This window comes from Diadema antillarum, unplaced genomic scaffold (genome assembly GCF_040938485.1).
Source record: "Diadema antillarum isolate AM-2024a unplaced genomic scaffold, OU_Dant_1.0 scf00000099, whole genome shotgun sequence".
Classification (NCBI taxonomy): domain Eukaryota; kingdom Metazoa; phylum Echinodermata; class Echinoidea; order Diadematoida; family Diadematidae; genus Diadema; species Diadema antillarum.
In genome coordinates, this window is record NW_027270988.1 from 4,578,323 (window position 1) to 4,592,016 (window position 13,694).

At 39.8% G+C, this 13,694-nt stretch overlaps 2 protein-coding genes across 2 annotated transcripts in view; both read left to right on the plus strand.

Moving 5' to 3' along the window:
* Nucleotides 1-302: 302 nt before the first annotated feature.
* On the plus strand, nt 303-9,978 carry LOC139718802 (steroid 17-alpha-hydroxylase/17,20 lyase-like). Its single transcript, XM_071630267.1, has 5 exons — nt 303-513; nt 1,156-1,278; nt 3,875-4,114; nt 8,466-8,564; nt 9,722-9,978. Exons 1-5 carry the CDS (start codon nt 303-305, stop codon nt 9,976-9,978), a joined length of 930 nt encoding a protein of 309 aa, XP_071486368.1.
* A 1,961-nt stretch (nt 9,979-11,939) lies between these two features.
* Nucleotides 11,940-13,694, plus strand: part of LOC139718742 (steroid 17-alpha-hydroxylase/17,20 lyase-like) — a 28,068-nt gene continuing 26,313 nt past the window's right edge. Inside the window, exon 1 of the mRNA XM_071630209.1 lies at nt 11,940-12,013. The gene's annotated coding sequence lies outside the window, so the exon portion shown is untranslated. The remainder of the gene's footprint in view (nt 12,014-13,694) is intronic.

Sequence of the window (13,694 nt, forward strand, 5' to 3'; positions counted from 1 at the left end):
ACCTTACTTGTAAGTCTTCAAATTGAAGAATTTTTGTTCGATTTAAGGTTGACATTTGTCCTTGATACTTCCCTGTCATGATCCTAAATGCTACAATCCGCAGCCCCATTATTATATGTGTATTGGGCTGCTGGTCGCAGTTTATAAAATATGGATTTTCGCAAAAACTGCAGGATATTTCGAGGAGAACTTTTTACAGTATATTTAGGATGTACAAAACATCACATTTCCGCGTTCAGAAAGTAGTGCCAGTGTTGCTGGAACGAAACCCATTTTCTAAGCCTCTTTTTCAGCTTCACCCCATGGTCTATCACGACCCCAGAGTGAAGGAATGGATGCAGATGAATGACGAGTTCAACAGTAAGTTCGGTCTCGGTCTTGCAGCTGACTACTTCTCTTGGGCCAAGTACGTCCCTAGCAGCGGGCCACGTTTGATGAAGGATCTTATGAATGACTTCATAAATTTCATCAAATCTGAACTGGCGCAACACAAGCAGCAAGCCTACGACCCTGGTAATTGAGGTTTTTAGTGAATTTCAAGAACTAAAGTAAGTTTTAATTTTGCCAAGTGCAAGTGAACACAAATTACAAAATGTCTTGGCAACTCATTCGGATTGCTTCCTTGGCTCCTCTGGCCGGCCGACAATCCCGGGATGTGGTGGAAAGGAAGTTTGAAACTGTTCAAGAGGTAGTGACGACTGTGTAAATTGTCATGTGTGCAGTTATATATAGAGAGTGCAAGAAGGGGGCCCCACCGTATATACTTAGTATACATATATATATATATATATATATACGTCATTTTATTGATCGGCCAATACTTCCTTGATTGAAGTGAATCATAATTCCAACGTCCGAAGGGACATTTTAATTAGAATATTTTCCCGACTTACAGTATTAACGTTTGCAAATTGGTGTATTCATCATTTCAATATAATTTGGAATCATAATGTTGGTTTGCAGTTCAGATTTGCTGCCCTTTAGATTTTTTTTTATCGAATATTTACTGAGCTAAATTACTCTTACTATCAGAATAAAACATACCTTAATACCAATATGATGGCATCGTCCAAGACATCACACAGGGCAAAACTAACATGTTACATGAAGTAGATTCATCTACACGTTTTTGATGTGTGTGTGGTTTTTTTTTAGACAACATCAGCGATTTCTACAGCATGCTGCTAAAGGTCGAAGAAGACGCAAAGCGAGCAGGGGAGAACGTAGAGAAACTGACCGATGTCCATATCCTGCAGACTCTGCTGGACATCTTCACAGGTAAATACACTGGCCAGATTGACTGAGATTGAGATGTTCGCTCTTAAAAGCAGAATACAGTATTCATGATAATTTTTCATCAATATCAAAACAAACAGAGCTGAGGCTGCCACAATGTTGAGCATTTCAGAATCATGAAACACCTAAAATGTTCTTACAGTCCGATTGGCCAACAGCTCATCACAAGACATTTCCTGACAAGTATCATTGCACGTTTCTCCGCTGACATGATCGAGCATATGAATACCGTCAAGTAGTATTTGATAACTCACAATTACAATGCCAATCATATCATACATCATTCTTTACTATATATTCTTCATCAAAACGCACAATTTTTTATTCGTTCTTGACTTGAGTGAATCGTCTTGATTCGTGTAATTAAGAATTGCACAAGATTTCGTATTTGGTAGACGAGCAAGAGGTACATTTTGGGAGTATTTCTTTCATGTTTCGCTTTATTTTGGTCAGCACTGTAGGGACAAGAATTGACATTATGAGAGTATTTTAAATTAGCCCTTCCTGGAAATGCAATATATTTCAGTTTAATCATAATAGAATCTGGTGAAAGTATGAAGGGTTATTCGCATTCCTCCTGTTGTTCGCACACACACGCGCTCACACACACATGCGACTACAGCCATATGAATCGCAATAATGGTACGTCTACACCAATTAATTCCCGGCGGCCGCGGCAGTTACGTTTCATGGCAGCTATACTGGATAGTAGACGTGACACAACGCGGAATGACGGGATGGCAAACGTAACAGGACTTGATTCCCGTGGAAAACCATCTCAGACTTTTTATGCTGCATTTACACCATGTTCCCGGCGGCCACGGCGGCACCGCTTGCCCGAAACGTAACGCGCCGTGGGTTTAGATGACACATTCTTCTGTTTGTCTGGTTGCCAGAGGCTGAACGTTGTTTTACCGTCTGCCCGATGTTTTTTTTTTTCTTTCGTAGATGGTTTTACCGTATTTTGAATCTGGATAATGCAACTCTTGCATCCGTAAGGGTTTTGATATATTCAAAATGGCCGCTGATATGACCACCAAAATCTGAAATTTCTATTTCCTTATAAACAGTGAAAAATTGGATAAGAAATGGCATTTTATGGCATTTCCAGGGTACTGAATCCGAATCAGGATGATGCAACTATTGCATTCTTGAGGATTTTGAGATATTCGACATGTCCGCAAAAAAAAAAAAAAAATGGAAATTCCCATATTTCCTTTGAAACAGTGAATATGTGAAAAAGCTGATGTTCCTACCCTATTTTGGGGGTGCTGAATCCGAATCTGACTAAAACAACTCTTACATTCCAGATATTTTTGAATATCCAAAATCGACCGCCAAAATGTAAATACTGATATTGGTATTTCCTTATAAAATACAAATAAATTTGAAATAGATTGATGGTTTTACCCTATTTCGAGGTTACTGAATCCGAATCTGGGTCCCGTTTCTTAAAAGTTGTTTTCAGTGACAACTGCCGCATTTCTATGACAAATTGCATTCAGCCAATTGGATGCAAGGGTTTCAGTAGCTTATAACAACTATCGCAGCTTGTCACTGTCGACAAGTTTTTTGAAACTGTGCCCTGGTTCAGCAAGTCTTGCATCATTGAGATTTTTTTTTTTTGAGATATTCAAGATGGCTCCCAAAAAAGAATACAAGAAATCTTAGATATCTCAAAAATCTCAAGAATTCGACAGTTGTTTCAACCAGATCCGGATTCATTACCCTCGTGATAGGGTGAAATCATAATTTTCGTATTGATTAATTCACCATCTATAAGGAAACACTTAACGTGGAATTTCAATTTTTGGCGGCAATCTTGGATATTAAAAAAAAAAATCTCATAGGTGAAATAGTTGCAAATCAACTAGATTCGGATTTAGCACCCTCGAAACAGGATAAAACCGTCGATTTATTCTCAATTTGAACATTATTTGAATACGGAAATACTCAATATCAAATTTTCAATTTTTGGCGGCTATTTTGGATATCTCAGAACCTCAGGGATACAAAAGTTGTCTTATCCATAATTATTCGGATTCAGCTCCCTTGATATAGGTTAAAACTATCAAAACTTTTCAACTTTTCACCATTTAAAAGGAAATATATATCTTACTAGAATTTAAATTCTAAAGAGAAATGTTTAAACGCTACTCCTCCCTCTCTCCTGCGGTTTTATTGCTTGAGACGATACATTTTGTAATCCGGCCGTTCCACCGACCGTTGTCAGGGTAAGGTCTGTTAAAACAGGGCTTTAGATGCGGTCGTTAAGGAGGACTGGAAGGAACAAGACTAGAATCCGGAGGGGGGGGGGGGGCAGTAGAATATCCTCCCTACCCACAGCTCACTAGTTTGGGGCAAATGGGGCTGCCATAGCCGCTGGGGACATGATGTAAGCGTATTATTAAGGACTACTATGCATTCTTGTGAAAATGTTAGATAATTGATAAGCGTTTGCTTTCTGCAGCTGCTTCATTAATATCTTTCTTATTGGTATTTGGGTCTTCGTTTGATTGCTTTGTATGTTTGTATGTATGTATGTTTGTTTGTTTGTTTTTTGTGTAAATGCATGCAGCTGGAACACAGACTACCGTTGACACTTTGTACTGGGCTTTTGCCTTGATGTCCGAGAACCCTGGGATTCAGAAGAAGGCCCAGGCGGAAATCGACTTCGTGGTCGGCCGTGGTCGTGTGCCAACCATCGAGGACCGCGGGACGCTGCCGTACACTGAGGCCACTTTGTATGAAGTGATGAGAAACAGCTCGATCGTTCCTGTCGCTTTACCACATTCGGCCATGTGCGATACCAAAATAGGTGAGTATCGATTGTCAGGAACTTATGTTATGAAGGAATTCATTCCTGCTACACCACTTCATATAATAGCTACATGCGGAACGGACAAAAGGAATGAGCCACTTCCGTATTGAATACATTAGATACCTCCTGTGATTTAGGTGTGTAAGTCCGTCCATTATTATTCCAGGATACCAAAAACCTGTCGAATTTGGGCACTATTTTTATGTAAATGTCAATTCCAGTCACAACTGGGAGCCTTCGGTATGTTTAACAATAGTTAATTTATGAACTGACTTAGCTATGCATCTATAATACTAATTGCATAACCCATTGTATCATCCTTTACAGTGTACTCCCATTTTGGAAGCCCCTCCCCACCCCTATACTCCGAATAGATCTATAGAATTAAGGAATAGAACGCTTTTTTTTTCTTATCTCAATACTAGATCGTTTTACTCTGGTATTTTTCCATGACAAAAACGATTTCCCCGAAGAAAAGAAGTAAATGCAGTAAAGTAAAATTGAGAAGATTGTTCTGATCATTTGTCTTTATTTCTAGATTCTTAGGAAAAAAAACACAAATCAAAACATCAGTCAGTAATTAGTCGAGTATGGTACAGAAAACCGAACCCATCTAGTTTGAGTGACAATCTGAGTAGCACAGATCAAATAGCTTGCATATGTACAGTTGGATTGGAAATATACCAGTAGATAGATGATGGTTAATTGCATTTCCCTCTTCCCCTCTCTCTGTCTTTCTTACTCTCTCAACATTCATTTACTAATTGGTTGTATTGTAGGTATACGTTAGATGTTCTGCTTCCGTCAATAATTTAGAGATTTTTTTTCAGACACCGTAATTTACGTCCATTTGAGTGTCATTGACATTATCATACAGTATATCTACAGACGATATTTACAAGCACATAGATAGCAAAGAACAAAGACTAGCCACTGTTATTAACCGTCAGTCAATTACGGAATGCCCCCATAGATGGCGCTGCAACAATTTCCGAGGACAAGGAATCCAGCTTCGGCCTTGCTGTTCTCGGAAAGAATGAATGACAATGCAATTCAGTTCGCGAGTATGGTATCTGATACCCCCATTCCACAGAGATTTTCTCTCATCGGTCACACATCGGAAGTTAAGTTTATCGATTCCGGTGACCGCAGTGTGACCGAGCAGCCACCGAAGTGTATCAAATCGCAGTCCGGTGGATCCGACCTGTGTTGGTCGACTATCAGTTCAGATTTAGACATGAGGGAGGTGATCCGATGAGGCAGGATCGTCCGATGAGGATCACGCTCGACATGTCTGACACTCACCTGATACTCGACCAAAGAAGTTTGATTAATCAAACGGCGATCCGATACATTTCGATTGGTGGCCGGAAGCAACATTTTTGCTTCCGATGAGGGACCGATGAGAAAAAATCTCTGTGGAATGGGGTATAATAGGAATGTGGTGGGGTGGCTCTCGTCGATTGGGTAACCTGTTTGATATTATACTCCTTTGCCGAAAGATGAGCAAGATTATTGTGTATTTTGTATATCATGGGCAGTCTGTCATTTTCTCTGTGCTTTAACAAAGTGGTTCAATCAAGTTTTTGCAGCATTTTGGTGCACTGGCGTAGCCAGGGGGGGGGGGCGATGGGGGCGATCGCCCCCCCCCCCCCCCCTAAGATTTGGACCGGGGATTTGGGAGGCGGAAATAAAATGCGTGTATACTGTATGCATGCACATGAAGCGGGTCTCCTTTGCAACCTTTCATCAAATAAGATATTTTTTTAAATATTTCACTCAAAGTGTGCACCAGATCGTTGAATTTCAATTCAAAATATGCAAAATCTCTCGTGCTTGGGAGGGGGATACCCCCTCCCAAACCCTCCCCCTCTGTGCCTCTTTCCCTAGCTTAGTACACTTTTTAGATTTACAAAAAGTCATGAATAATTCTGAGTGCACAAGAGTTATCACTTATATTCCGAAAACTTAAGGTTTCCTCATGTATAAGGGGAGTTTCCCCTTTTAATCGACCCTTTCCTCCCTCCCCCTCCCCCATCAGTTTTTTTTTTTTTGTGTGTGTGTGTGTGTGATTTTCCAAATGTTGATTCCATCAAATGTGCGTATACGAGATATCTCAAAGGCAAAAGCTCAATCGGAAGGGAAGGGTGGGGATAACACTCGCCCACGCCATCTCCCTGCTCGCCCGCCCCTACCCCCCCCCCCTTCCGCCATGCATAGAAGCAGACTGTGGCTATACCCAGATCACTTTATTTCAATTCTAAAAACGCAAAAGCTCCGCGAGCGGGAGGAGGAATCCCCCTTCCCCTAAGCTCTACCTCACTAGACTTTATACATACAGTGTACACACAGATGGTGCACATTCGGATTAAGAGCTAAATTCCGTGATTTTATCACTTCGATGAAAAAGTATTGCACCAAAAATTTGCAACAGATCGCTGAATTTCAGGTCAGAAAATGCAAAATCACCTTCGTGTGGGAGGGGATATTCCCCTATCTACACCCTCGTGTGCATGCTTTTTTCTGTTTGACTGCTGAACAGACAGTGTTCATGATATTCAGTGTAAGAATTGATACAAGAAGATTATTTAAATGATACCATTTTTATAGGCAAATTGTTCAATAATAATCTACACTAAAATATACTGCAACTTTAAACAAGTGGGACTGTTTCAACTCGTTAAAACACGCAAAAACATGCATCAAATTGCACCATTTGCAACATCAAAATGCAAAAAGTTCTCACCGTGGGAGGGGGGACACCCCCTCCCACACCCTCCCCTCCCCCTTCGCTCTCTCCGCTCTCTCGGGTTCAGTCACGTTCATGATATTCAGTGAAAAGGATTAATACAAGAAGCGTATTTAAATGATAGCATTTTATAGGCAAATTGTTCAATGATAATCTACATCAAAATATACTGCTACCTTAACCAAGTGGGACTGTTTCACGTCGATAAAACGCGCAAAAACATGCATCAAATTGCACCATTTGCAACATCAAAATGCAAAAAGTTCTCACCGTGGGAGGGGGGACACCCCTCCCCTCCCCCCTCGCTCGCTCCGCTCGCTCGGGTTCAGTCGCGTTCATGATATTCAGTGAAAAGAAGTAATACAAGAAGTGTATTTAAATTATACCATATTATAGGCAAATTGTTCAATGATAATCTACATCAAAATATACTGCAAGCTTAAACAAGTGGGACTGTTTCACGTCGATAAAACGCGCAAAAAATGCATCAAATTGCACCATTTACAACATCAAAATGCAAAAAGTTCTTACCGTGGGAGGGGGGACACCCCCCCCCACACCCTCCCCCCCCCCCCCCCCTCGCTCGCTCCGCTCGCTCGGGTTCAGTTGCGTTCATGATATTCAGTGAAAAAAAGTAATACAAGAAGTGTATTTAAATTATACCATATTATAGGCAAATTGTTCAATGATAATCTACATCAAAATATACTGCAACCTTAAACAAGTGGGACTGTTTCACGTCGATAAAACGCGCAAAAACATGCATCAAATTGCACCATTTACAACATCAAAATGCAAAAAGTTCTTACCGTGGGAGGGGGGACACCCCCCTCCCACACCCTCCCCCCCCCCCCCTCGCTCGCTTCGCTCGCTCGGGCTCGGTCGCTTCGCTCGCTCAGGCTCGGTCGCTTCGCTCCCTCGCAGACTAACCGCCCCCCCCCCCCCAGATCAAATCCTGGCTACGCCGTTGTTTTGGTGACACTTTGGTGACACTATTATGGTGGCTATTCAGAGTAAATCTCGCAGCTCTTCTCTGGACCATTTCCACTTTGCGGATGAGGTTCTTTGAAATTCTACAATTGGTCGAATTAACGTTTTGTAAGTTGTGGCCTTGACATGGGAGGATTTTATGCAAAAATTGCGTGTCAGAAATGCCTGGACTTCATTTGCTTTGTGGACAGCACTGTTAATGTGTTGGGTTCACTTCAAATCAGCAGTGATGACTACACACAAGTACTTTAGTACTTTGCGGATTCAACAGATTCAAGAGGGGACTTTATCGTAATTTCTTATTAAAGTTTCTTTTGGCTACCAGATATGTTAACATTTACCATGTCTGATAGTTTCATGGAATTTACCGAAAGCTAATCATGGAAGAAAGGTCGATAACTTCGCTTACAAAAACACGCCGGTCGTGGGTTTGTTTTGACTCCAGGTGTTGCCCGGATGTCCGACTATGATAATTGATACTATTCGGTATTTTATGAATAATTTCGAGATTGTATTTGTTTTCTTTAATGAAAATGACTGGCCGCCGGTCATATACACGGTAAACAAACAAAAAAATGTTCATTCTTTTGATGATATAAAATGATACAGGTGATTACGTCATCCCCAAAGGAGCCATTGTGATCGTCAACCTTCATTCAATGCACTTTGACCCTCAGGAATGGGATGACCCAGACTCCTTCAAGCCAGGTAGGCAATCCTAGGACAGCTTCAGCAAATGACAAAATCATGCAGCAATTAAGAATTTTGTTTGTTGGGGGGGGGGTGTTTAACGATACATAGCCAACATATCGTCGTTTTTTCTGACTTCAATTTTGTAAACTATTCCACCCGAAGCATGCATCACATTGTTAGATTTAATTTCGCAAAGTGCAGAAGTTCCTTAATATGGAAGGGATTCTAACGCCCAGCTCGGACACTACGTTCTCACGCTATTGTGTGTATTCCAACATTGAACGTTACATTTTTGTTTCCCCTCCCACAGGAGAAAAATTATCTTCACTTTGTCAGAAAAGTTCACTCATTTCGATTTCGAACCATATCCAATCCCCTCCCCCCCCCCCCCCCAAAAAAAAAAAATATATATATATATATAGTGTTACGAGCCTGTTTATGTATTCGGTAGTCTTATCATGGACCTACATATCTTATCGAACTCATGTAAAGACTGTGCGAGAGTGTATGATTAGTTTTTATCAAACAAACGAAGTTGATGATTTCCGTGTAATTCTTGCTGTTTTGGAGACATGCAAAAAGAAGGAAAACGAATACGTACACACGCACACAAGAAAAATATTCGATATATTCCACGTACTGTTCTTACGTTGATTGTTTCCCGGTTGACGGGAAACGTATTGACAAAGTGAGCCGAGGTTTTGCCGAGATAACCGGTAGTGTGACATGAAATACAGAATATCAACCAAAGGTCGTATATACATTGCACCCCTTGAAGTGCACAATCAATAAGTTTTGTCAATGATAATTAGCACCAGCACTACATCACAGCACCACTATCCAGTGTTGCTGCAGAACAAAAGATACAAAACGTCGCTTGAGAATGATAAGGCGTTAAGTTGCCTCTAAAGCTAGTGTTCGAGGCACCTTTATGTCCTCATCATTCTCAACCGACTGACCGACAACTTTAAAGATCCCTAATTAAGCGTTTGGTCTGTATTATACAGCCTGCTTCTTCGTACGTATACACGAATGGCACCAGGTGCAACGTTTATATCGGCACATTCGGGAGTCGTAGAAACCTACTAACTGACTGTGAAATATTGTAACTTAAGTTCAGTGATATTTAGGTTCTGGCCAATTATTTGGTGTGTTCTTCCACTCTCTACCAGAACACTTCTTAGACGAGGCCGGCACAGTCCGCCAGCACCCTCCCGGCTTCATGCCGTTTGGAGCGGGTCGCCGTAGCTGTCTCGGTGAGGCGGTTGCTAAGGCTGACCTCTTCCTCATCTTCTCCTGGTTCCTCCAGAACTACACCTTCTCTAAGGTACCGGGCAAGGAGAGCGAGAATCTTATCAACATCATCCCCAAGACGGCCGCCGGACGTCTACTGACACCATACGAAATCGTGATCAAAGAGAGGAAATAAACAAGCGATGAATGTATCCCGCGTCTAACCAAAATTAAGAAATCTATATCACATTGATTTGTTTTGGTCATAAAAGAAATGCCGTTTCAATCTTTAATCTTTTTTTTCAAAGAATTTGATTATGATTTACCCAGATATATCGTTGTAACATTTGATATTTAAAAATTGACATATACAATTGGAATCTGCAACCTGACGCTCTTGACAAAGTCATAGAGAAGTGAGAAAGAATTTAGAAAGAGAGAAAAGGAGAAGAACGTGGATAAATAAAACAAGAGCATGAGAAAGACATGACAGAAGTGGGTATATAGGTTCAGTTTGATGGTAAAATAACCTTGTCTTTGCCTATACATAACGGGGTAATGATATTATAAAAAAGTCACCCGTAATAGCTCAAATCGAAATCTTAGTGCCAAACAACAACACAAACATGACCATCATGACGATTTTAAGGAGAAAGTAATTATATTTCAATACGATAGTTATTAGTACGTAAGTTGTAAAATCTAATGTTGATATAATTATGTTCATTACTGAAAGTGTTTTATATGTAATACAATATAAATACAATATGATATAATGTTATATCATATCATGTCATATATTAATATTATATTATTATGTCTTACGATATATATTTACAATGTGATAGAGGGTATCACATGATTATGTGTGAGAACTGTTAGAGTGATGCTCATCCCGTAAATTCAAGAATAAATTTGACCCTCTTATAGTCTTAAGAAATGTTCGAAACATTGTTCAATGGGTTTTTTTTTTTTCATTCAGTGAAAGTCCCCATGAAACATAATATGAAAAGCAAAATTTACTAAAATAGACCAGGGAGGTGAGATCACCTCCCTGAATAGACGGATGAAAATTATGCAAAAGCAAAAGATAACCATATTTTAGAATGATACTTTTTCAAATCTAGTCAAAATACAAAGGGTTTTATTTCAGCGGATTAACATGAAATAGTTGGAGTAGTCAAAACTTTTGAGAACCAGAAATACTGCAGGATATGGTGGTATTTAAGTCTATACGACTTTGTTCAATGTTTATTTTCTTAGTTTTATGCGACTTTGTTCAAGGTTTGTTATCTTATCACTGAACAATTTACGAGCCCATATGAATACTTTAGAAAAAATTTGGTGGTCACATAATTACGTTATGTTTGTAATTGTGTGCATTTTTTTTTTGAAAATGGAAAAAGAAATGAAGTGAAATAAAATGAAATAAAATGAAATTAGTACTAGACTGAATTTTGTACAAACTATACAGTAAATTATTTGTAATGCAATTTTACCGACAGAACTTCATTTTAATGTTTCACTCTCCAATGGACGTTGTACTGATCTATCATAACTAGCACAGTATAAGTATCACCACGTTATGAAAAAGAGATGATCCTACACACGTTACAAATGTTCGTCCGTTTTCTCTATTAACATGAATATAAAAGACATTAGAAAAAACAATCTTGTTTTGTAAAGCAATTAATTTTCATGTCATTGTTTTCAACCATCAAGCCCTCTCAAAAATCACATCTCGCTCCCCTCATATATACATATATATGATACATAACATATGATATATGATACATAACATATGATATATGATATACATAACGCCCCTGTAGCACTGTTGGACAGAAATGCATTACCACCCTACTTCGTCATCTTTTCTCCGGTACTTGTACCAACACGCGGACTACAAGTATATATATATATATATATATATATATATATATATATATACATATAATGTTCACATTGAAGTTAGTACTGATGAAGAATCACGAGACACCGAGGGTCTCATGATATCTTGTTTAGTTTGCCAGGAACTTTGATCAATTCATTCTCCTGCCTTCTTTTGTGTCAACTTCCACTTAGCCGTGCGTGCTACAAATAATACTCGTCCAAAGTTGCTAGGTCCATGGTTGAAGTAACCTTGTACTGAGCATACTTCTGTATAAAGGGCGGCTCTGAAACGAGATCGAGTCTCACTTGTCTTCTCGGCTGGGCGTAGGCAAGGACGGGTGAGTGTACACAGCTTGGATAAGATCCGATCAGCGTTGTATAGTTTCATTAATTATGCACATTTATTTTATTCATACTGACAATAACCTCACCAACAACTCTTCTCGAACCTGTTACATATAGTTAAAATGCTTTTGTCAAAAGTTTTAAACCATTTCCATGGCACATTGATCGGTCAGACAAGTGTCTTGCAGAATTCGTGTTTGTCGAAGCTCACCTTTGTTTCGGAAATATGGTGAGAATTTGAATGCATTAGAAGTGTTCTAATTCTTTCATACAACGCTCCGTATGCAATGTACTATGTTGTAGTTCAATGACTCTTGTTTTTGTTTTTCGTAACTCTGACGTGAGCGGGGACGGGTTTTCAGCCCGGAGGATAACAATTTAAGCTCGAAAGGTATATACACAGAGCTACCATGGATGGCATTTCCCCCCTCAAGCCTTATACATGTACCTCAAGCTTGCCAATGGTCATGGCAGGGTAATGTTATAGGAGAAGGGAAATCTCTTCGCAGTGTGTACAAATTTCTGCGTATGAGGTTCTGTATATATGGCAATTGCATGCTAGTATTATATTCCACTGGCTTTGTTATTACATGCTCCCAGCTGCGTTTTTATACAGTTATAAAGATTGTTTGTTCGTTTGCTCTGCTCCTTTTACATACATGAAATGATTTCTACCGAATGTATTGAAAGGGACAGCGACCTGCTGTGCGCTGTATTATTGTGGAGTTACTGAAATTTTGGTAAAAACCTGAACAGAGGTTATCCATTCTTATAAAAAGCCAATTTTACACCTCCAATAGAGCGTATAACTCCTTCTCGACAGGAGCATTAGTACAAAAGAGAGATTTAAGTGTGTGGGGGGGTCTCCTTTTACAGCACCTCCCTGGTTATTTGCAATCAGTACTGCAGCTAGTATTCAAATACAAGCATCGCGCTTGACGTTGAATTGCATTGTCTTCCTTTTCTATCAATACGTTTGTCACTCAACATTAGAACAATTTTTTTTCAGTTTATCTCAGTTATCAGGTCTTCTTTGCTAATAATATGGAGAGGGAAAATGCTGCGATATCCGTGTACAGTAAAGCTCTTCCAATATGCGAACACACAAACGAAAGGTATTGCGCCACATCGCTGTAAAGATATGCAAAAAAAAGCAAACAACAGATCAAAAAGTTCTGCAAACTACATGGGTATGAACAAACAACTGCATACGCCGCACAAAACGCGAACGGCACAAAACTAAATACTGTATGTCATGGGTGTACCCCCCCCCCCACCCCTGAAATGGAGGAGGGGGTGATGGCCTGTACAATCATCCCCCCCCCCCCCTGATATTTGAGAAAAAAAATGGAGGAAGCAGAAATGTGATTGTATCAATTTTTGCATATTGCATGACGTTCGTACGCCCATCTTCAGACAGGTAACAGAGCTGAACAGCATTCTATCTTGTAGGATACTGTATACATAATTTTCTCAAGCTCTCGCTCGCTTCGCTCGCTCGCGAAGAAAGTAATATCGACATAAGGTATGGTCCAGACGTTGACAACGTCAAATAGCATAGGCTTACATGTAAACATGCTATGAAGCGAGCAACTCGGGACCATGTACGAAAACAAACAAACAATAACAAAAACTATACCGCCATAATTGAACCCCCCCCCCTCCATTTCCTGA